The 22,967-nt window shown below is 38.7% G+C and overlaps 2 protein-coding genes across 2 annotated transcripts; both read right to left on the bottom strand.

Moving 5' to 3' along the window:
* Window positions 1-539: 539 nt before the first annotated feature.
* On the bottom strand, window positions 540-3,943 carry LOC133227701 (lymphotactin-like). Its single transcript, XM_061382540.1, has 3 exons — window positions 3,696-3,943; window positions 1,758-1,872; window positions 540-876 (listed from the first exon to the last, which is right to left on the bottom strand). Exons 1-3 carry the CDS (start codon window positions 3,754-3,756, stop codon window positions 759-761), a joined length of 294 nt encoding a protein of 97 aa, XP_061238524.1. The 5' UTR covers window positions 3,757-3,943; the 3' UTR covers window positions 540-758.
* A 9,763-nt stretch (window positions 3,944-13,706) lies between these two features.
* Window positions 13,707-17,383, bottom strand: LOC133227700 (lymphotactin-like). Its single transcript, XM_061382539.1, has 3 exons — window positions 17,180-17,383; window positions 15,108-15,222; window positions 13,707-14,055 (listed from the first exon to the last, which is right to left on the bottom strand). The coding sequence occupies exons 1-3, from the start codon at window positions 17,238-17,240 to the stop codon at window positions 13,893-13,895; spliced, it is 339 nt and encodes a 112-aa protein (XP_061238523.1). The 5' UTR covers window positions 17,241-17,383; the 3' UTR covers window positions 13,707-13,892.
* Window positions 17,384-22,967: the final 5,584 nt, after the last annotated feature.

The following is a 22,967-nucleotide window of genomic DNA, read 5'->3' as shown; positions in this document are numbered from 1 at the left end:
CGCATAACTTGTGTGTTAACTAGAGTAGTGACAATTGTGGAAGTTGCAGAAAGGCAGTGAGAACTTTGCTTAATTTGAGTAGAATTGATTTTTGTTGAATAAACTGTCTAACCTTGGCAAATGAAAGAACTGACAAACTGTGTCTTTTTCCTTTCTCTTGTAGATGAGATGAAACATAGAGGTATGAGAATTTGCTTAAGATCAAACTTGAGTGAAGTCACTTTTTGAGTAGTGAACTCTCAGAATGGGAACCCAGTAACAGTCAGATAATTTTCTCCTTTATTTCTTAAAAATAGAACTGCATGATGAAGACAGGTTGAAATAAAGCTTAAATTGTCATCATCACAGTTGTCACCTATGAGTTGTGTAGAGAACAACTTCATGCTAGAACCTAAGAATAATGAATATAGCTTTCATCTCTGATAAACACTGATATAATCTCTCCCATCAGGGATCAAAAGGAGGAATGGTAAGGACAGAAATGGAACACAAATGATGTATTACCTTTCCCAATATGTAATGAATAAATTTGTGGAATATTCTTAATAATAAATATTTATTAATTAGAACATCTGAATGATTACAAAAGAAATATTAAATATAAGAAAATAATTTGACTCATGCAGCATTTTTATGAAAAGTGAATATAATGTAATCAGTCCATAGGCTTTGAAGGGAAATGAGGTGGCTGGCTAGGGAAGGGACAAAGTGCTGGAAGGTCACTACCCAGTCAGGGTCACAGTTGTATTGGTGGATTGCTAGGCTCCTGTAGGCTTGGCCTGGCTTATATTTTTCCTGTCTATCTTTTGGACGGCTTTTTTCACCCAGGCAGCTTGAGGATCAGCACAGATTTTAAATCCTCTTCTGGTAATGAATCTGCAATACAAGGAAAAGATAGGCAAAATTAGTCACATCCTCAAAGCCTTGGGACCAAAAGTTAAGATCAGATCATATAAAAGAGATCTTGTGCAGAAATGACTGGATAAATCAGTCTTTCAGATTCACAAGATCATAAATGAAAATCATTCTTCTGCAATCTATTTTTTCATGAAGAAGAAATAGCTCCAGGTAATACCCAGATTCCTTGTTCAGCATAATTTTCAGACTCCTATCTCATCATTGCCACCAAGTGATGTAATTAAACTAGACATTTGAGGTCCTTTTTCTTTTTTCAAATCTAAGCACAGTCATCCTATCTTCTGCACAAAAGGTGATTTATTTATCTTATTTGAAGGGGTGGAGGGTAAAGTTGTGATTATATGTTGGGAAGTGTTGCTATTTTGAAAATGAAATCCTGGAAAGAGAATGGTACCATGTAGGCTAATTGTTGACACTATTCCTTGAGATGTGGCAACTGATAAAATATGGCATTCTACTCCAGGCATCAGAAAGTAAAGGCAGGGAAGGGGTGGGTGGGAATAGAGAGATATCCCACACCAGTGTGGCTCTATGCTCCAATTCTGATCTGATCCAGCCATCTCTAAACCTAACCCTTGGGACCAAGCACATTATCTATCTGGTTCCCAGTCCGATTATTCTGTTAAGATAAATCAGAAAGGAGGGTGACAGTCTTAACTCGGTTGCCAAGTTTTTGTCATCATTGTTTGGGGCTTCACAAAGACATGGTTAATATGGAAAACCAAAAGGACAGTTGGCTAAGTTGAAGTCTTCCTCCTTGTTAACTTATTTTTCCTGAGGAGGGCGTCATTCCTGTACACTGTGTTCCATCAAGCCCAGTTTTGGGGAGAGAAACTCACATCACTGCTTTCACAGAGCCCTCCTTGATGGTGTAGGTCTTGATGTTTTTAATTGGCAGTCGTTGTGTAGTCAGACTCACACAGATGCTCTTTTCTAGAACTTCAGTCCCCACACCTGTACAGAAAACCAAGCAAACAAAAATAAAATGTAATTTCTAACAATATAAATGTTAGAGTGTCATCAATTAGATAACAAAGAGTGACCTGATAAAGAGTAGTTTGGGACAGTCAATATCAAACATGGGAGAGGTAGTTCATTTTTGATTGAATCACTAAAGGTGTTATTTTAAATGGTAAAATGAGAAATATGTGAAGACAATAGTTCACAGAGTCCTCATCCTCAATAGATATGGCCTGGGGGAATTAAATTTAACAGTTTCCAGAATATCTTACATTGGAGAAGGAAAAATAACTTGGAACAGTTAATAATATAAAGGGTTTCCTAAAATGTAATAGAAGTTTTTAAGTGCTGACTTTCTCCTAAGCTGAAGAGACTGATAGTTGCTTCTCAGGGAAGCAAATATTCTCAGAGAAATATTCAGTGAAAAATCATCTAAAATAATAACTGATGATGATAGTTTTGAACTATAGTGCTGCTGATATCAGGAGGCTTTTTATAAACATGGGACTGAGAAGATGTTCACTAACGTTGCTCTTCATCTCCCCTTCTCTCCATCCCTCAGTATCCAGCCTGCGTATTCTCTATCTGCTGTATTTGCCAATTTTCTTTAATGCTGAACTATCTGTGAACCCAGTGAAAGAGGGAAATACCCCAGTGTCCACAATCCTCAATCTTTGTTCCCCTACCCATATATGAGTTTGCACCAAATGCCAGCCTCTTGTCTCAGAAAAATGCCAGCCAGCCACAGTTCAGGCAACATTTGACTTAAACTTTTTGTTTTAAGAGTATTTTATTTAGGGAACAATTTCAGGGACTTTCAGACCGTACCGTCACTATTTACAGAGAACCGTGGGGATCCACAATCAGGCTCAGATATTTTGGTCTAAGTATCAAGTCTACAGATTAGGAGTTTTAAAAGAGAGTTTCTGAAGCATTAATTATATCCCAAGGATATTCCTTCTTGTGGTCAGAGCTGCCAAGAGAAATGTACTCCGACCAGCTGAGAACAAATGATCCTTTAAAAAATACGTGTCAAATGCTCAGTATTGTAGCTAAGTCTCAACTGGGTATGCCTTATAGTTTATTTGATTGTATATAAGGCATTGATATTTGTTAGCACTATAGTCTCATACAAATTCAATAAGTTTATCCTAAATGGGAACAACATTCATAGCAGTAATATAGACTCTCCTACACATTTAAATGTAATATTGATTTCCTGGGTATGAAGGTATGAGCTTCCAATCATTTTTGTTTTAATAGAAAACATTGATTTGTTTCAGAACATAACACTCTCTAGTCATTCCCACATCATGACTGAGCTCTCAAATTTTTTGAGAATTTATCAAGATCAATATTAAATAGGCAAAAGCCTCAAAGGTATACACAATTGTCATCACCATTCCACAGCTAACATTAATTAAGAAACTAGGACTTGTGTAGTAACCTGAAAAGTTTACTATAAGTTTATTATAATTTACACTATTGATTATATATAATGTTTATTTCATTTTAACCCCAGGTAAGTGTATCAGTTATCATATTCATCTTATAGTAAGCATAGGCAAAAGCAAGTTAAGAAACTTACCCCAAATTGCCCAGTTGTGAAAAATAGGAGCCTAGCTGTTAGCCAAGATATATCTGCGAAATCCACAAGATCCTCTAGAGTCAAATTATTCCCATTTTGCACACAGGAAGACTGAGGCTTAGCTTGGAGAAAGTAGCTTACTCCATTCAAAACCTGAGTCAATACCAAAATGCCTGGCCACTGCCTGCACACCTAGATGTTCCTTATCTCATAATAACCTTTGACTCACCTTCCACAGTATATGCAGCGAGACTGCAGATCACCAGGCAGGTCAGGATGAGAAGTTTCATGGCTGAGGTCCCTCTGAGCTGTGCAGCAAGAGGCTGAGGACCTTCACTCCTCTGAGTCTCTTTTATCCCCCCAATGGTCAGCACCTTCCTGTGCTGAGAGGGGGAGTTTCAAAGTGAGTGTGGAATCACGGAAAGTCTTTGCAATACTGGTGCTTTCTTAGTTTGAAAAAAAAAAAGTTTCTTTGTCCCCACTCACACTAACCCCACATCTTGTGGCCTTTTCTCCTCCTCCTGTGGTTAATGTGTCAGTGAAACCTTATGTGTGTACAAAAGAAACGTAGTTGTCTCGTCTCCTGCCACCAGTCTAAATTCAAACCTCCCACTGCACACATGTCCCAAGGCCATGTCGGTGTGGTGGCCCAGCTGGAACATGGTGTAAAGGAAAAGCGGTGGGGTGGTCACCGTGGTCTCATTCCCTGACTAGCTCATGCAGCATTCGCTGTGACATGAGGCTTCCACCACCCTGGGTCATATGCCCTTGGTGACTCCACAGGGAGCCAAAAAGATACTGTTGCTTTCCCAAGTTTTTCAATCCTCTGTCTTCTTTTTCTTCTCATCTGTCCTCTGCCCACATTCAGTTGATCCCCTTTCTTACACCACCCTTTCCACATGCCCAAGGAACATTTAAATAAGAGTGTTTGGAGCCTGTCTATATTCACAGGTTTGCTTCATTGTAGCTTACTACATGTTTTTTAAAATAGATTTTGAAAAGTTGTCCTCACATAAACTTTATTTTGGAAAAAAGAAAAACAAAACATTATCTATAGATGATTTTTAAGAAATTATTGTTTTAAGAAAAACAAAATTATGTATAATATTACCATTCTGATGGTTTTTGTTGTTAATGATTTTCAGTGAATCTCTATTGGTATACATGTTTACACAGCTGTGACAATTATAAATATTTAGACTATTTTTATGTCAATGTAAAAATCTTCCTATTTTTTTATAGTCTTCATATAAAAGAGTCTTCATATTCTGAGTAAACACAGACATATTAAGCCATTCCCTTATAACATATTGTTATGTAGACCATGTCTATAAGATAAATATTCACTGATATACACCAATGACCAGGAGTAGGATTACTAGGCAAAATCGTATGATCATCTCTATAACTCTTGCTACATATTGACATAATCTTCCCAGAATATAATTTCTATTTGCTGTGCTTCTAGCAGTGTTTGACTGTATCACTTGTAATGAACCCCTTCTGGCACTCAGTTTGTTGTTGGGTTTTGTCTTATTTTGTTTAGTAGGTATCTATTTTTAAAAAATGTCACTCAGTTGTGTCTGACTATTTGCAACCTCATGGACTCCAGCCAACCAGGCTCCTCTGTCCACGGGATTCTCCAGGCAAGAATACTGGAGTGGATAGCTATTCCCTTCTCCAGGAGATCGTCTCTGATGCATGTATTAATTATGTATGAAGCTAAAAGGTTTTGTCATTACTATGTAGGGATACAAAAGTAAAATTCATATTATGTATGCTGCTGCTGCTGCTGCTGCTGCTGCTATGTCGCTTCAGTCGTGTCCGACTCTGTGCGACCCCATAGACGGAAGCCCACCAGGCTCCCCCATCCCTGGGATTCTCCAGGCAAGAACACTGGAGTGGGTTGCCATTTCCTTCTCCAATGCATGAAAGTGAAAAGTGAAAGTGAAGTTGCTCAGTCGTGTCCGACTCTTAGCGACCCCACGGACTGCAGCCTACCAGGCTCCTCTGTCCATGGGATTTTCCAGGCAAGAGTATTGGAGTGGGGTGCCATTGCCTTCTCTGCATATTAAGTATATGTATAGCTAAAAGTGGTTTGCCATTGCTATTAGGTATATGGAAGCAAATTCCTGTATTTCCTATATTCCTATAAAATTATAGGCTAAACTCTAAGATATTTTTCATCAATGGCATTTAATTTTCCAGTCAGACTTTACTCAGGAATTTGAATATCTTTCTTGTTAACTCCACCTGGCTATACCATCAGTCCTTAAACTCAACATATCTTTCCATTCAGAATGCTCTCTCTCCTATTACTCTGTGACATTGAATAAGGTTTTACCTTCTTTTCAGTATCTAAATACAGATTATTTGGGTCTTCTTAGACTCATTGGCTCTAAGAAGCATCTAAGACTCATGCTGCTGCTGCTGCTAAGTCACTTCAGTCGTGTCCGACTCTGTGTGACCCCATAGACGTTAGCTCACCAGGCTCCCCCGTCCCTGGGATTCTCCAGGCAAGAATACTGGAGTGGGCTGCCATTTCCTTCTCCAATGCATGAAAGTGAGGTTGCTCAGTCGTGTCTGACCCTCAGTGACCCCATGGACCTCAGCTTTCCAGGCTCCTCCGTCCATGGGATTTTCCAGGCAAGAGTATTGGAGTGGGGTGCCATTGCCTTCTCCAATCTAAGACTCACAGGGTCTAAGATTACTTGGGTCTTCTTAGACTCGTTGGATATCCATATGTTATTTCCAAACAAGCCATACAAACAAGCCGTACTAAGTGTATATGTAGCTCATGTATATGTCTTCTCCTGTCTCTCTAGAATGTTCAAGGCAAGACCTCTTCATTCCTTGTTAGGACTACGTAAGTAGACCAACTGATTCCCAGGTCTGGGTCTCCTCCCTTTTCAAGATATTCTCTGCAGCATTGCCAGAGAAATTATTATAAAATCTTAATCTAATTGAGTTGTTTTCCTACTGACATATGTTTGCTAATTCCCAACACATACAAGATTCATTTCAAACCTCACATTTTCGTATATAAAGATGTTCAGATCTAACAATGCTTTTCCTTTCAGTTCAGTTCAGTTCAGTCTCTCAGTTGTGTCCCACTCTTTGAGACCCCATGAATTGCGGCATGCCAGGCCTCCCTGTCTATCACCAACTCCTGGAGTTCACCTAAACTCATGTCCATCGAGTCGGTGATGTCATCCAGCCATCTCATCCTCTGTCATCCCCTTCTGCTCCTGCCCCCAATCCCTCCCACCATCAGGGTCTTTTCCAGTGAGTCAACTCTTCCCATGAGGTGGCCAAAATAATGGAGCTTCAGCTTCAGCATCAGTCCTTCCAATGAACACCCAGGACTGATCTCCTTTAGGATGGACTGGTTGGATCTCCTTGCAGTCCAAGGGGCTCTCAAGAGTCTTCTCCAACACCACAATTCAAAAGCATCAATTCTTTGGCACTCTGCTTTCTTTACAGCCCAACTCCTAACACCCACATGTCTTTTCTACTACCCACTTACTATTTCCTGTATCAGGAATGCCCATCCAAGCTCCCTATATAGCTACCTGTAAACTCTTCCTCTTCCTATAAGTTTTCCTGAATTCCTCAAGATATAATTAGTTGTGCCTCCTTCTGAGCTCTGTTGGCACTTTCTAGCCACCACTGCTGCTAAGTCACTTCAGTCGTGTCCAACTCTGTGCGATCCCATAGAGAGCAGCCCACCAGGCTCCCCCGTCCCTGGGATTCTCCAGGCAAAGCCACCACTGTTCTATCACTAATCTCATTTTATTCTTCTATTCAATTACATTTCTGCATCTCCCACTAGGTGGCAGCCTCCTTGAAAATAGATAATTGGCTTCAGTCTGTCCCTGGCAAGGCAGAATGTCTGCTATATAATATTCATTCACTAAATGGTTTTTGAACAAGTGAATTCATTTCAAGAGACCAACATTACAGTCACTGTACATTAAATAAAAGATGAATATCTAAATACATACATTCCGAAGACTGTGTCTATATCTTCCTCTCACGTTTATAATTAAAAGACAATTTGACCCAAGGCTGAACTCTTACTTACCATATTTAAATGGAATTTCTTAAACTCTGAGAATGAATTAATTTCAGTTTTTCAAAGCATGCAATAGAGTCTCTGCTGCTGCTGCTGCTAAGTCGCTTCAGTCGTGTCCGACTCTGTGCGACCCCATAGACTGCAGCCCACCAGGCTCCCCGTCCCTGGGATTCTCCAGGAAAGAACACTGGAGTGGGTTGCCATTTCCTTCTCCAATGCATGAAAGTGAAAACTGAAAGTGAAGTCGTTCAGTTGTGTCCGACTCTGCCCAGGCCCATGGACTGCAGCCTACCAGGCTCCTCCATCCATGGGATTTTCCAGGCAAAAGTACTGAGTGGGGTGCCATTGCCTTCTCCTAATAGAGTCTCTAGTGGAGAGAATTAAGTAATCAAGAAAAAGTGGAGGCCTAGGACACAATGGGCATAAATTGCTAATATGTGGGTATTGATTGAAATGCCCACAGTTGAAAGATAATAGCAAAAATTCTCTCATCCTTGATTCCTCTCCTTCTCTTACATGCCCCACCCAATCTGTCAGGAAATACAGTTGTCTAACTTCAAAATAGAATCTAAACTCTTCTTACTACCCTAAGAGACCCAATCCCCAGCCACCATTTCTTCTTACCTGGATTAGTGCATTTGTGCACTGCTATATTTGTAAGATATGTATATAGCTCATGATAAAGTGAGGTTGCTCAGTTGTGTATGACTCTTTGAGATCCCATTGACTATAGCCTACCAGGCTCCTCTGTCAATGGCATTTTCCAGGCAAAAGTACTGGAGTGGGTTGCCATTTCCTTCACCAAGGGATCTTCCTGACCTGGGGATGAAACCCAGGTCTTCTGCATTGTGGGCAGACGTTTTACTCTCTGAGCCACCAGGGAAGCCCTCATAGTAACTACAAAGCAAAAACTTCTAGTGTATACACAAAAGATAAGATATAGGAATCAAAGCATATCACTTAGAAAATCATCACTTCATAAATAAACTCAGCAAGAGGGGAAGGAAGAAACAAGGGGACTATAAAGCAACTAGAAAACTATTATAATGACATTAGTAAGTTCAAATAAGTCAATCATAAAGGAGATCGGTCCTGAATATTCACTGGAAGGACTGATGCTGAAGCTGAAGCTCCAATACTTTGGCCACCTGATGCAAAGAACTGACTCATTGGAAAAGACCCTGATGCTGGGAAAGATTGAAGGCAGGAACAGAAGGGGATGACAGAGGATGAGATGATTGGATGGCATCACTGAGTCAATGGACATGAGTTTGAGCAAGCTCTGGGAGTTGGTAATGGACAGGGAAGCCTAGCATGCTGCAGTCCATGGGGCCACAAAGAGTCGGACATGCCTCAGCAACTGAACTGAATTGCATGGATTATTAATTACTTTAAATGTAAATGAATTAAATTCTCCAATCAAAAGAGGTGAAGTGACTAAATGGATTAAAAAAATGCATACTGCCTACAAGAGACTCATTTCATCTTTATGGATACACATTAACTTAAAGTAAAGGGCTAGAAGATATCCCATGAATGTGGAAACCAAAAGGGAGCAGGTGTTACTGTACTTAGACAAACAACCACTCTTTACCACCTCCATAATTTAGCCTTTTCCAAAATTCCATAAAGTTAAAATCATGTATTATATATATTTTTCATATTGACTTCTTTCATTAGTAATATATTTTTAAGTTCTTTCCATATCTTCTGTGACTTTAATAGCTCATTTCTTTTTATTACTGAAGAATATATCATTGTAGGGATATGTGTGTGTGTGTAGTCACTCAGTCATATCCAACTCTTTGCAACTCTTTGGACTGTAGCCCGCCAGCCTCCTCTGCTCATGAGATTTTTCCAGGCAAGACTACTGGAATAGATTGCCATTTTCCTTCTCCAGTAGATCTTCCCTACCCAGGGATCGAACCCATATCTACTGGCTCTTCTGCATTGTAGGTGGATTCTCTACGCACTGAGTCACTGGGGATGCCCCTATGGATATACCACAGTGCATTTATCCAGCCACCTATTGAAGGACATTTTGGTTGCTCCAAGGTGAATTCCTGTTGCTTCATTTGATACTGTTCATGTTTTAAATTTTTGCCATTTGCATAGGTGTATAGTAGTATCTCCTTATTTTTCATTTGCAATTTCCTAATGAGGTATAATGCTGAGAACCTTTTCCTATGTTTATTTTCCATCTATATGTCTCCTGTACTGAGGCATTTGTTAAGACCTTTTGCCTGGGTTATTCAATCAAGTTGCTTGCTTTCTTGTTGTCACATTTTAAGAGTTCTCTGTGTGCTTTGGGTAACATTTTTTTTTTTTTAATCAGATGTCTCTTGAAAATATTTTCTCCTAATCTGTGACATTATCTTTACTTGACAGTGTCTTTCAAAGAACAGAAATTTATAATTTTAATAAGCACCAACTTAAATTTTTCTCTTAAGGAACATATCTTTACTGTCAGATTTAAAGAAAAAATCATCTCCAAATCCAAGGTAGTCAAGATCTTATCATATGTCATCATCTAGATGTTTAATAATTTTGCATTTTACATTTCACCTATAATATATTTTGGGTTAATTTTTCATGAAATGTGTAAGGTCTGTGTCTAGAGGGTTTTTTGCATGTGGATGTCCAGTTGTTCTAAAATTACTTGTCAAAAATATTTTCCTTTCTCCCATCATACCTCCTCTAGGAAGACTTGTACATAATCGTGCTCCTTCCTGAGGCTGGAATATCATAGAAAATCACTATCTGAGACCAGGATCAGTTTATTAAGAACTTTGTGCTCTTAGCCAAGACAATCAATCTCTCTGCAGCTCAGTTTTCTCACCATTTAAATTGCAGTGACAATTTTAGACACTGTATTGTTGTATCAAATATCTATGAAAGAACATAATACTCTACAAATATTACAATCCCAGTGGAAGAATTTCCTAGTGAAGAGAGAATTATGTGACATCTTTCTTCAAATCAATGAAGAATCCACCTTCCATTTCTTATTAATAATAATAATTAATAATTATATCTAAAGTCAGAAAAAATGAAGAACATTTTCAAGGTAATTATTCCTTTCTCTGTGTTATTTCTATTTCTTGAGCATGCCCATGTTATTAATATTACCTGTTTCATATTGGTTCTCTTTCATCATAGTCTCATCTGCTAGATGAGCTCTTGGAGTACAGAAGTGGTGTTTTACTTATCTAGATATATACTAAGCCTAACACAGTGCCTGTTTTATATCAAGTACCTAAAAATATTTGCTGAATTGAATAAAGTTTATTCAAGCCTTAATAAAGTTTACTTTGTGTTATATAATTTTAGAAATATGAAAGGGCAGAATGAAGCAAATAATCTAATATGTTATTCTTCCATTCATCCAACAAGTATTAATTGATCCTCCCTCCCAGGTCTATGGGCTTACCAGGTGGCTCACTGGGTAAAGAATCTGCCTGCAATGCAAGAGATGCAGGAGACACGGGTTCAATCCCTGGGTTAGGAAGATCCCCTTTAAGGGGACATGGCAACCCACTCCCAGTATTCTTGCCTGGAGAATCTCATGGACAGAGGAGCCTGGTAGGCTACAGTCCACAGGGTCACAAAGAGTCAGACATGACTGAAGCAATTGAGCCCGCACATTCCAGTTCTATGCTAGGTACTGGGAACCTAGCATAATAACACCAAAAGCAGCTTTTAGTTTGACTGCAGGATTGTGATGGAGTAGCACAGATGGGCAAACAAGCAGATTCAATATAAATTATAAATTTTAAGTTAAATTTTAGTACAATTGAACACAGAAGCACAAAAGAGGAGTCTCAGACACTAAAAAAATATTTAATATTTTGAGATCTCTCCTTCTTAGATTATTTCTTTGAATTGAAGTCCAATCAGCCACAGAGTTATAGTTAGTAGATGCAGGTCCAACCTAAGTGATTCAAAACATCCAGTCAGTTAGTTAAAGTTATGTGCACTGTTGGGTTGAAACCTCTAACATCACCTATGACCTTAGATAATGCAATCACGAGATGTGCATACCTATACTCTTCCACTTGTATTATTAATTCTCTTGAAAACCTCTTGCAGAGTACATCATGCAAAATGCTGGGCAGGATGAAGCACAAGCTGGAATCAAGATTGCCGGGAGAAATATCAATAATCTTAGATATGCAGATGACACCACCCTTATGGCAGAAAGCAAAGAAGAACTAAAGAGCCTCTTGATGAAAGTGCAAGAGGAAAGTGAAAAAGTTGGCTTAAAACTCAACATTCAGAAAACTAAGATCATGGCATCTGGTCCCATCACTTTATGGCAAATAGATGGGGAAACAGTGGAAACAGTGAGATACTTTATTCTTTTAGGCTCCAAGATCACTGCAGATGGTGACTACAGCCATGAAATTAAAAGATGCTTGCTCCTTGGAAGAAAAGCTATGACCAACCTAAACAGAATATAAAAAAACAGAGACATTACTTTATCAACAAAGGTCCACCTAGTTAAAGCTATGGTTTTTCCAGTAGTCGTGTATGGATGTGAGAATTGGACTATAAAGAAAGCTGAGTGCCAAAGAATTGATGCTTTTGAACCATGGTGTTGGAGAAGACTCTTGAGAGTCCCTTGGACTGCAAGGAGATCCAACCAGTCCATCCTAAAGGAAATCAGTTCTGAATATTCATTGGAAGGATTGATGCTGAAGCTAAAACTCCAATACTTTGGCCACCTGATGCAAAGAACCGACTCATTGGAAAAGACCCTGATTCTGGGAAAGATTGAAGGCAGGAGGAGAAAGGGACAACAGAGGATGAGATGGTTGGATGGAATCACCAATGCAATAGACATGAGTTTGAGTAGGCTCTGGGAGTTGATGTTGGACAGGGCCTGGCATGCTGCAGTCCATGGGGTCACAAAGACTCAGACAACTGAGTGACTAAACTGATCCGAAAATTTCTAGCACTTGGGAGACATTTCAGAAATTCAAGTACATGTTCAATCAGGAAACATTTCTTTCATCTTCTGTGATTTTCTAGGTTTTACCCCTCATAAAACAGGTGTTTTTTTCTGTGTGTTTCCTTTAAGACCAGTTTTGAACATTATTGTAAACAAATAGCAGTGAGAAATGACAGATAACCCACTCCTGGCTAAGAAGCAATGTTTTAATCAGTTTCTCTCTGGTGAATAGTTGGATGACTATGACTAGACGTGATTTGATTCCTCCCAAATGCCCTCAGTTTGTTACCCTCTGAAAACACTTGATATTGCTGGTTGTCCCCTTAGGACTAGAGAACAGTTAATTCCTTCCCTTCCTTTGAAACTATCAAGGATTGATCAGTTTCTTAACTATTTAAAGTCAGATAGAAGTGGATGTATAAACTATCAGCTACTTGAATAATGGAATCATAAACATGAACCAAATGAACAATTTAATGAGAATATAGGAGGGCATGAATCTGAGATGTTTAGTGAGTAGATGAAGTAATGTTTATTAAAACTTTTAAAACTTTAATGCAAATTGCAGTCATATTCAACAAATGTTCTAAATGACAGTGTTGGGATACTGAAAACTTACTGGCCAAAAGGAAAAAAAGCATGGTGTGTTGATAACTAGAGTAGTGATGATTGTGAAAACCACAGAAAGGCAGTAAGCTCATTGCCCAATTTGGGAAGAATTGATTTTTGTTTGAATAAAGTATGTTTTCATTAAAAGTATAATCTTTGCTACTGTGACAAATGAAAGAACTGACAAGCTGTGTCCTTTCCTTTTCTTTCTTTCCTTTATAGATCAAATGAAACCCAGAAGTATGAGAATGTGCTCAAGATCAAGCTTGATGAAGCTTCTTTTTGAGTAGTGAATCTTCATAATGGGGAACCAGTAGCAGTTGGATCGTTTTTCCATTTAATCCATAAAAATAGAACTCCATTATGAAGACAGGTTTAAATAGAGCTAAAATTGTCGTTGTTACAGTTGCCACCTATGACTCATGTGTAGAGAATCATTTCATGCTAAAGCCTAAAAATGATGAATATAGCTTTCATCTCTGATAAACACTGACCATAATCTCTCCCATCATGGATACTATCAACAGGAAGTACAATTATGACAGAAAAGGGACACAAATGATGTATTACCTTCCCTACTAGGTAATGAATACACTTTGGGACCATTCTTAATAATAAATATTTATTAATTAGAGCATCTGTATGAATATGAAGGACATAAAAAAATAAAAATCTAAGAAAATAGACTCATGCAGCACTTTTATAAAAGGTGAATATAATGTAATAAGTCCATGAGCTTTAAAGGGAAATGAGGTGGCTGGCTAGGGAAGGGACAAGGTGCTGGAAGGTCACTACCCAGTCAGGGTCACAGCTGTATTGGGGGATTGCTGGGCTTGTGTAGGCTTGCTCTGGCTCACATTTCTCCTGGTGGACCTGTCTATTGTTCGGACGGCTTTTTTCACCCAGTCAACGTGGGGATCAGCACAGACTTTAAGGCCACGTCTGGTAATGAATCTGCAATGCAAGGAAAAGATAGGCAAAATTAGTCACATCTTCAAAGCCTTGGGACCAAAAGTTAAGATCAGATTGTATAAAAGAGACCTTGTGCAGAAATGACTGGAAAAATAAGTATTCCAGATAGATCTGGAATGAAAATTAGATTCCATTACATCTTAAAAAAAATCTTTCTTCTGCAATCTATTTTCTTCATGAAGAAAATATAGCTCCAAATAATACCCAGATTCCTTGTTCAGAATTTTGTGCAGGTTCCTTTTCTCATCATTGCTACCAAATGATGCAATTAAACTAGACATTTGAAGCCATCTAGGTTATTGGAGAAGGCAATGGCACCCCACTCCAGTACTCTTGCCTGGAAAATCCCAGGGATGGGAGAGCCTGGTGGGCTGCTATCTATGGGGTCACACGACTGAAGCGACTTAGCAGCAGCAGCAGCAGGTTATTTATTACATGTCTTTTCTTTTTGAAACCTAAACACATTCATCTTATTTTCTGGGCAAAGAGTGGTTTATCATATTTTTGGTGGTAAAGTTGTAATTATATTTTGGGAAGTGTTGCTATTTTAAAAATGAAATACTAGAAAGAGAATGGTACCATGTAGGCTAGTTGTTGACACTATTCCTTGAGATGTAGCAACTGATAAAATATGGCATTCTACTCCAGAACACCAAAAAGGAAGAGAAAGGCAGGGACGTGGGTGGGATGGAAAGGGAGGCATCCCACACCAGTGTGGCTCTGTGCTCAAATCCTGATCTGATCCAAACATCTCTAAACCTAACCCTCCGGAACGAGCATATTATTCATCTGGTTCCCAGTCTGATTATTCTGTTAAGATAAATCAGAAAGGATGGTGACAGTCTTCACTTGGTTGCCGATTTTTTTGTCATCATCATTGTTTGGGGCTACACAAAGACATGGTTAATATGGAAAAACAAAAGGACAGTTGGCTAAGTTGAGGTCTTCCTCCTTGTTAACTTATTTTTCCCGAGGAGGGTGGCATTCCTGTACACTGTGTTCCATCAAGCCCAGCTTTGGGGAGAGAAACTCACATCACTGCTTTCATGGAGCCCTCCTTGATGGTGTAGGTCTTGATGTTTTTAATTGGCAGTCGCTGTGTAGTCAGACTCACACAGATGCTCTTTTCTAGAACTTCACTCCCCACACCTGTAACAAAAAACCAAGCAAACAAAAATAAAATATAATTTCTAATAATATAAATGTTGGAGTGTCATCAATCAAATAACAAAGAGTGACCTGATAAAGAGTAGTTTGGGACAGTCAATATTAAACATGGGAGAGGTAGCTCATTTTTGACTGAATCACTAAGGTGTTATTTTAAATGGTAAAATGTGAAAGATATAAAGGAAGTAGTTCATAAGGTTCTTATCCTCAATAGAAGGACTAAAAGGAGATTAAATTTTTCAGTTTTGAGAACATCTTACATTGGAGAAAGGAAAAATATCATGGGAGGGTTAATAATGTTACAGATTTGCTAAAATCTAATGAAGGTTTCTGTGTGCCTATTTTCTCCTAAGATGAAGAGACTGGTATTTGCTTCTCAGGGAAGCAAATATTCTAACAGAATATTTCTCTGAGAAATATTAAGCCAAAAAGCATCTAAAATAATAGTCGATAATGATCAAATCTGAGCTTTCTGACATAGTGTTGCTGAAATCAGAAGGTTTTTATAATCATGAAACTGAGCAGGTGTTCACTAACATTGCTCTTCATCTCCTCTTTCCATCACTCAATATCTAGCCTGCACATTCTTTCCCCTCTATATTTGCCAATTTATTTTTAATGCTAAATGTTTTCTGAGCCAGTGAAAGGGAAATACTCAAATGTCTGCAATCCTCATCAGTCTTTATTCCCCTATTCATTCATGGTTTCCATCATACAGCAGCCTATTTTCCCAGAAAAATGCCAGCTAGCCATGGTTTAGACAACACTTGGTATAAACCTTTTCATTTCAACAATATTTTTTTATTCAGGGCCCAATTTCAGGGGGTTCCAAACAGTGCCATCTCTATTTATGGGCACCCTTGCAGATGCATGATCTATTTTAGTCTAAGTAAGAAGGCTGCAGATTAAGAGGTTGAAAGGCGAGTTAACTGAGTTATTTATAATCAAAGGATATTCCCTCCTGTCAGAGACATAAGGAAAAATACACTCCCACCAGTTGGGAAAAAAAATGATCTTTTAATAAGTATGTGTAGAATGTTCAGGCAAGTCTCAGTGTAACTAAATCTCATCTGAATATGTCTTGTAAGTTTAATTGATTGTATATAAGTCATTGATATTTGTTAATACTTATGATCTTTTATAAACTCAAGAAATTTATCACAAGTGGGAACAACATTCATAGCAATAATAATATTCTCTCCTACACACTTAAAGGTAAAAATGGATTTCCTAAATATGAGTTCACAAGCTTCCAGTCAATTTTGTTTTAATACAAAATGTTGATTTGCTTCAGAACATACACCCTCTAGCTCACTCCCCCATCATGAATGCTTTACATTTTTAAGCATTTTTTTGAGATATGGGGCAGTTAATGTGAACAAACACATTATTTAATCCCTGGTATATCTATTTCTATTTTTTGAACTTTTTATTTTGTATTGGGGTATAGCCAATTAACGTTATGATAATTTCAGGTGAACAGCAAAGGGGTAAGTGTTTTTTAATTTATCAATACTAAATAGACAAAAGCTTCAAAGGTATATACAGTTGTTTTCATTATGCTGCACCTAACATTAATAAACAAATTAGTATTTGCCTGGAAATCTGATAAATGGTCATAAGTGTATTTCATTTTAATTGTAGGTAAGCAAATTAGTTATTTATCTTAAAGATAATTAAACCTAGGCCCGGAGAGGTTAAGAAATTTACCCCAAATCCCCTAGTTGTGAAAATAGGAGCCCAGACTGTAATCAAGTTCTATCTTCAAAATCTACAAAGTTCCCTAGTGTCAAACTATACCCATTTTGCACACAGAAAGACTGAGGCTTAGCTTGGAGAAAGTAGTTTACTCCATTCAAAACCTGAGTCAGTATCAAAATGCCTGGCCACTGCCCGTACACCTAGATATTCCTTATCTCATAAATAACTTTTGACTTACCTTCCACAGTGTATGCAGCGAGACTGCAGATCACCAGGCAGGTCAGGATGAGAAGTTTCATGGCTGAGGTCCCTCTGAGCTGTGCAGCAAGAGGCTGAGGACCTTCACTCCTCTGAGTCTCTTTTATTCCCCCAGTGGTCAGCGCACTTCCTGTGCTGAGAGGGGGACTTTCAAGGTGGGTGTGGAATCACGGAAAGTCTTTGCAATACTGATGCTTTTTTAGTTTGAAAAAAAAAGTTCCTTTGTCTCCACTCACACTAACCGCACATCTTGTGGCCTTTTCTCCTCCTGTGGTTAAAGTGTTAGTGAAACCTTATGTGTGTACAAAAGAAATGTAATTGTCTCATCTCCTGCCACCAGTCTAAATTCAAACCTCCCACTGCACACATGTCCCAAGGCCATGTCAGTGTGATGGCCCACTGGGACATGGTGTAAAGGAAAAGGGGTGGGGTGGTCACTGTGGTCCTGTTCCTCCACTAGCTCATGCAGCATTCGCTGTGGCATGAGGCTTCCACCACTGGATAATATGCCTGGAGTACCATCCTTGGGGAGAAGGAAATGGCAGCCCACTCCAGTATTCTTGCCTGGAGAATCCCACGGACAGAGGAGCCTGGCAAGCTATATACAGTCCATGGGATTGCAAGAGTTGGACATGACTTAGTGACTAAATCACCACCACCATCCTTGGCGACTCCTTAGGGAGCCAAAGTGAGACTGCTGCTTTCCCGAACTTCTCATTCTTCTGCCTTCTTTTTCTTCTCTTTTCTCTCCTTTGCTCCCATTCAATTGATCCCCTTTATTACTCCACTCTTTCCACATGCCAAGAAACAATTAAATAAGGGTGTTTGTAGCCTGTCTATATTCACAGGTTTGCTTTATTGTAGTTTACTACATATACCTTTAAAAAAAGATTTTGAAAATTTGTCCTGACAAACTTTATTTTCTTTTCTTTTTTTTTTTGGAATGTATTTATTTATTTAAAATTTTATTTTATTTTTAAACTTTACAATATTGTATTGGTTTTGCCAAACATCGAAATGAATCCGCCACAGGTATTTTCAAAAAAAGTAAAACAAAATTATAATATTACCATTAGGATTGTTTTTATTTTTAATGTTTTTCAATGAGTCTCTATTGGTATACGTAAGTTTGGATAATTGTGACAATTACAAATACTGATATTTTCACAGCAATGTAAATATCCTCTCGTGTTTCTTCATAGTCTTCATATTTCTACTGTGTAAATTCATACAAAAGGACTTCCCTGGTGGCTGAGTGGTAAAGAATCTGCCTGCCAAGCAGGAGACACGGGTTAGATCCCTGGATCAGGAAGATTCCCTGAAGAAAGGAATGGCAATCCACTTCAGCATTCTTGCCTAGGAAATCCCATGAACAGAGGAGTCTGGCCGGCTATAGTCCATGGAGTCACAAAAATGTTGAACAAGACTTAGAGACTTAACAACAATAAACACACACACACACACACATTAAATTATCCCCTTATAACTTATTGTCATGTAGATTATATCTATAAGGTAAATTTTCATTAGTATACACTGAATAAATTCCTTTTAATAACCAGGAGTAGGATTACCAGGCAAAATCCTATGATCATCTTTATAACTCTTGCAACATATTGACATGGTCTTCCCAAAATGTCATTTCAATTTCCAATGCTTCTAGCAGCATTTGACTGTATCAGTTTCAATATAATCTTTCTGATTTGTTGAAAGCACTCGTTTTGTTGTTTGGGGGTTTTGTCTTGTTTTGTTTAATAGGTATCTATAAAATGCATATATTAATTATGTGTAAAGCTAAAAGATTTTGTTATTACTATTCAGGGATATGAAAATAACATTCTTATGAAATATATGTATAGCTAAAAGTTTTGCCATTGCTATTAGTGAAATGAAAACAAATTCCTATATTTCTATAATATTTTAAGATATTTTTAAGATATTTTTCATCAGTGGCATTTAATTTTCCAGTCAAACTTTATTCAGAATTTCAAATAACTTTTTAGTTATTGCCACCTGGCTACCATCAGTCCTTAAATTCTGAACACATCTTGCTACTCAAAATGCTTCTCTTCCTATTACTCTGTGGCACTGAATAGGGTTTTATCTTCTAGTCAGTTTCCAAATACAGATTACTGAGATTGTCTTAGACTCATTTCTAGCCACCCATATGTTTTTCTCAACCAAGCTGTACTAAGTATACCTTCTAAGTAGCTCCTGTATATGTGTTTTCTCTCTCTGCACTGTTCAAGGCAGGACCTCACCTTTCCTTGTTAGGACCACTGCAGTAGACCAACTGATTCCCCAGGTTTGGGTCTCCTCCCTTTCCAATCTGTTCTTCTCAGTATGACCTGAGTAATCATGCTAAATCTTTAATCTAATCAAATTATCTTCCTGCTGAGAACTTCTTTGCTAATTCCTATTACCTACAGGAGGGCTTCCCTGGTGGCTCAGATGGTAAAGTGCCTGTCTGCAACGTGGGAGACCCGGGTTCGATCCCTGGGTTGGGAAGATCCCCAGTAGAAGGAAATGGCAGCCCACTCCAGAACTCTTGCCTGGAAAATCCCATGGACAGAGGAGCCTGGTAGGCTACAGTCCATGGGGTCGCAAAGAGTCGGGCACGACTGAGAGACTTCACTTTTACTTTCATTGCCTACAAGATTCATTTCAAATCTCATATTGTCTTATAGAAAAGTGTTCAAGATTTAACACTGCTTTTCCTTTAAGATTTATCTTTCACCACTCATCCTTTTGCTCCTAAACCTCTAGACTTAACAAAATCTGTTTAATCAACCAAATGGGACATCCTCTTTTCTACTCCCCACTTATTGTTTCCTTCATCTGGAATGCCTATTTCATATCCCTATATAATTATGTGTAAATCACTCCTCTTCCTACAAGTTTTCCTGAATTCTCTATATACATTTATCTGTGTCTCCTTCTATGTGCCCTTGGAACTTCCTAGCCACTAATTTCATTTTATTCTCCACTCAGTTTCATTTTTCTACTTCCTACCAGATGGCAGGCTCCTTGAAAGCAGGCAATTTGCCTCAGGTCTGTCTACTAGCGGAATGACTGCTATATAGTGGTCATTCACCAAATGGTCTGTGAATAAATGAGTTCTTTTCAAAAGACCAGAATTAAAATGATTAAGGGGACACAGAGGATGAGATGGCTGGATGGCATCACTGACTCGATAGACGGGATTCTGAGTGAACTCCGGGAGTTGGTGATGGACAGGGAGGCCTGGCGTGCTGCGATTCATGGGGTCGCAAAGAGTTGGACGCGACTGAGCAACTGAACTGAACTGAACTGAAAGGATGAACATCTAAAAACATTGTGCCTAAACATTGTGTCAGAATATCTTCCTCTCATGTTTATAATCATATAGAAAATTTGACCCATGACTGAATTCTTACTTAGCATATTGAAATAGAGTTTCTTAATCTCTGAGAATGAATTATTCATTTCAAGTTTTTCAAAGCATGCACTATTCTCTGATGGAGAATAATTAAGCAATCAATAAAAATTGGAAACCTAGTACAAAATGGGTACAATCTGTTAATGTTTGGACATTGATTGACAACCAGTTGAAAGATAATAGCAAAAATTTCTCTCATCTTTGACTTCTCATTCTCCTACAAATCCCACCAAATCTGTCAGAAAATACTGTCTTTCTGTCTTCAAAATAGAATTTAAACCTTTCTCATTACCCCAAGGGATCCAAGTCTAAGCAACCATCATTTTTCACCTGGATTGGTGGATTCATGGAATAGCCTCCAAAATCGATTTCTTTTTTCCACCCTTACTTTCTTTCGGCAAATTTACAATCTGACAAATGTGATCATTTCAAAATGTGAGTAATATGCTACTTTTCTGCTCAAAATTCCAGTGGACTATATTTTCATGCTGCTGCTGCTGCTGCTAAGTCGCTTCAGTTGTGTCCGACTCTGTGCAACCCCAGAGACGGCAGCCCACCAGGCTCCCCGTCCCTGGGATTCTCCAGGCAAGAACACTGGAGTGGGCTGCCATCTCCTTCTCCAATGCATGAAAGTGAAAAGTGAAAGCGAAGTCGCTCAGTCATCCCGACCATCAGCAACCCCATGGACTGCAGCCCACCAGGCTCCTCTGTCCATGGGATTCTCCAGGCAAGAGCACCGGAGTGGGGTGCCATCGTCCTCTCTGATATTTTCATGAGTGAACTCCAAAGTCTTTTTATCCGCTATGTATTGTTGACCATGGGCTTCCCTGGTGGCTCAACAGTAAAGAATATACCTGCAATTCAGGAAATGCAGGAGATGAGGCTTTGATCCTGGGTAGGGAAGATCCCCTAGAAGAGGAAATAGCTACCCACTCCAGTATTCTTGCCTGAAAAGTCCTATGGACAGAGGAGCCTGGTGGGCTATAGTCCAAAGGGCTACAAAGAGTCAGACACAACTGAGCAACTATGTGTGCAGGCACATAGTAAGTCCTTATGTATCAATAGTTACTTTAAATGTAGATGGATTAAATTTTCCAATCAAAAGGCATGGAGTGACTAAATAGATTTTTTAAATATAAATGTATTTATTTTAATTGGAGGTTAATTACTTTACAATATTGTATTGGTTTTTCCATACATCAACATGAATCCACCACAGGTATACATGTGTTCCCCATCCTGAACCCCCCTCCCATTTCCCTCGCCATCCCATCTCCCTCGCCATACCATCCCTCTGGGTCGTCCCAGTGCACCAGCCCCAAGCAACCAGTATCATGCATCGAACTTGGACTGGCGATTCATTTCATATATGATATTATACATGTTTCAATGCCATTCTCCCAAAGCATCCCACCCTCTCCCTCTCCCACAGAGTCCAAAAGACTGTTCTATACATCTGTGTCTCTTTTGCTGTCTCACATACAGGGTTATCACTACCATCTTTCTAAATTCCATATATATGCGTTAGTATACTGTATTGGTGTTTTTCTTTCTGGCTTACTTCACTCTGTATAATAGGCTCCAGTTTCATCCACCTCATTAGAACTGATTCAAATGTATTCTTTTTAATGGCCGAGTAATACTCCATTGTGTATATGTACCACAGCTTTCTTATCCATTCATCTGCTGATGGACATCTAGGTTGCTTCCATGTCCTGGCTATTATAAACAGTGCTGTGATGAACATTGAGGTACACGTGTCTCTATCAATTCTGGTTTCCTCGGTGTGTATGCCCAGCAGTGGGATTGCTGGATCATAAGGCAGTTCTATTTCCAGTTTTTTAAGGAATCTCCACACTGTTCTCCACAGTGGCTGTACTAGTTTGCATTCCCACCAACAGTGTAAGAGGGTTCCCTTTTCTCCACACCCTCTCCAGCATTTATTGCTTGTAGACTTTTGGATTGCAGCCATTCTGACTGGTGTGAAATGGTACCTCATTGTGGTTTTGATTTTCATTTCTCTGATAATAGGTGATGTTGAGCATCTTTTCATGTGTTTGTTAGCCATCTGTATGTCTTCTTTGGAGAAATGTCTATTTAGTTCTTTGGCCCATTTTTTGATTGGGTCGTTTATTTTTCTGGAATTGAGCTTCAGGAGTTGCTTGTATATTTTTGAGATTAGTTGTTTGTCAGTTGCTTCATTTGCTATTATTTTCTCCCATTCTGAAGGCTGTCTTTTCACCTTGCTTATAGTTTCCTTTGTTGTGCAGAAGCTTTTAAGTTTAATTTGTTTATTTTTGCTTTTATTTCCAATATTCTGGGAGGTGGGTCATAGAGGATCCTGCTGTGA

The sequence above is a fragment of the Bos javanicus genome, chromosome 16 (assembly GCF_032452875.1).
Source record: "Bos javanicus breed banteng chromosome 16, ARS-OSU_banteng_1.0, whole genome shotgun sequence".
NCBI lineage: Eukaryota > Metazoa > Chordata > Mammalia > Artiodactyla > Bovidae > Bos > Bos javanicus.
Note: the sequence above shows the minus strand (reverse complement) of the source record. Positions and strands in the feature narration are given on the sequence as shown.

Excerpts from the sequence above, each read along its gene's own strand:
- LOC133227701 (XM_061382540.1), bottom strand. The coding sequence starts at position 3,756 with ATGAAACTTCTCATCCTGACCTGCCTGGTGATCTGCAGTCTCGCTGCA. Across the intron at positions 1,873-3,695 it reads CGCTGCATATACTGTGGAAG|GTGTGGGGACTGAAGTTCTA; the intron begins GTGAGTCAAAGG and ends TTTTCTGTACAG. Across the intron at positions 877-1,757 it reads GGCTCTGTGAAAGCAGTGAT|ATTCATTACCAGAAGAGGAT; the intron begins GTGAGTTTCTCT and ends CTTGTATTGCAG.
- LOC133227700 (XM_061382539.1), bottom strand. The coding sequence starts at position 17,240 with ATGAAACTTCTCATCCTGACCTGCCTGGTGATCTGCAGTCTCGCTGCA. Across the intron at positions 15,223-17,179 it reads CGCTGCATACACTGTGGAAG|GTGTGGGGAGTGAAGTTCTA; the intron begins GTAAGTCAAAAG and ends TTTTTGTTACAG. Across the intron at positions 14,056-15,107 it reads GGCTCCATGAAAGCAGTGAT|ATTCATTACCAGACGTGGCC; the intron begins GTGAGTTTCTCT and ends CTTGCATTGCAG.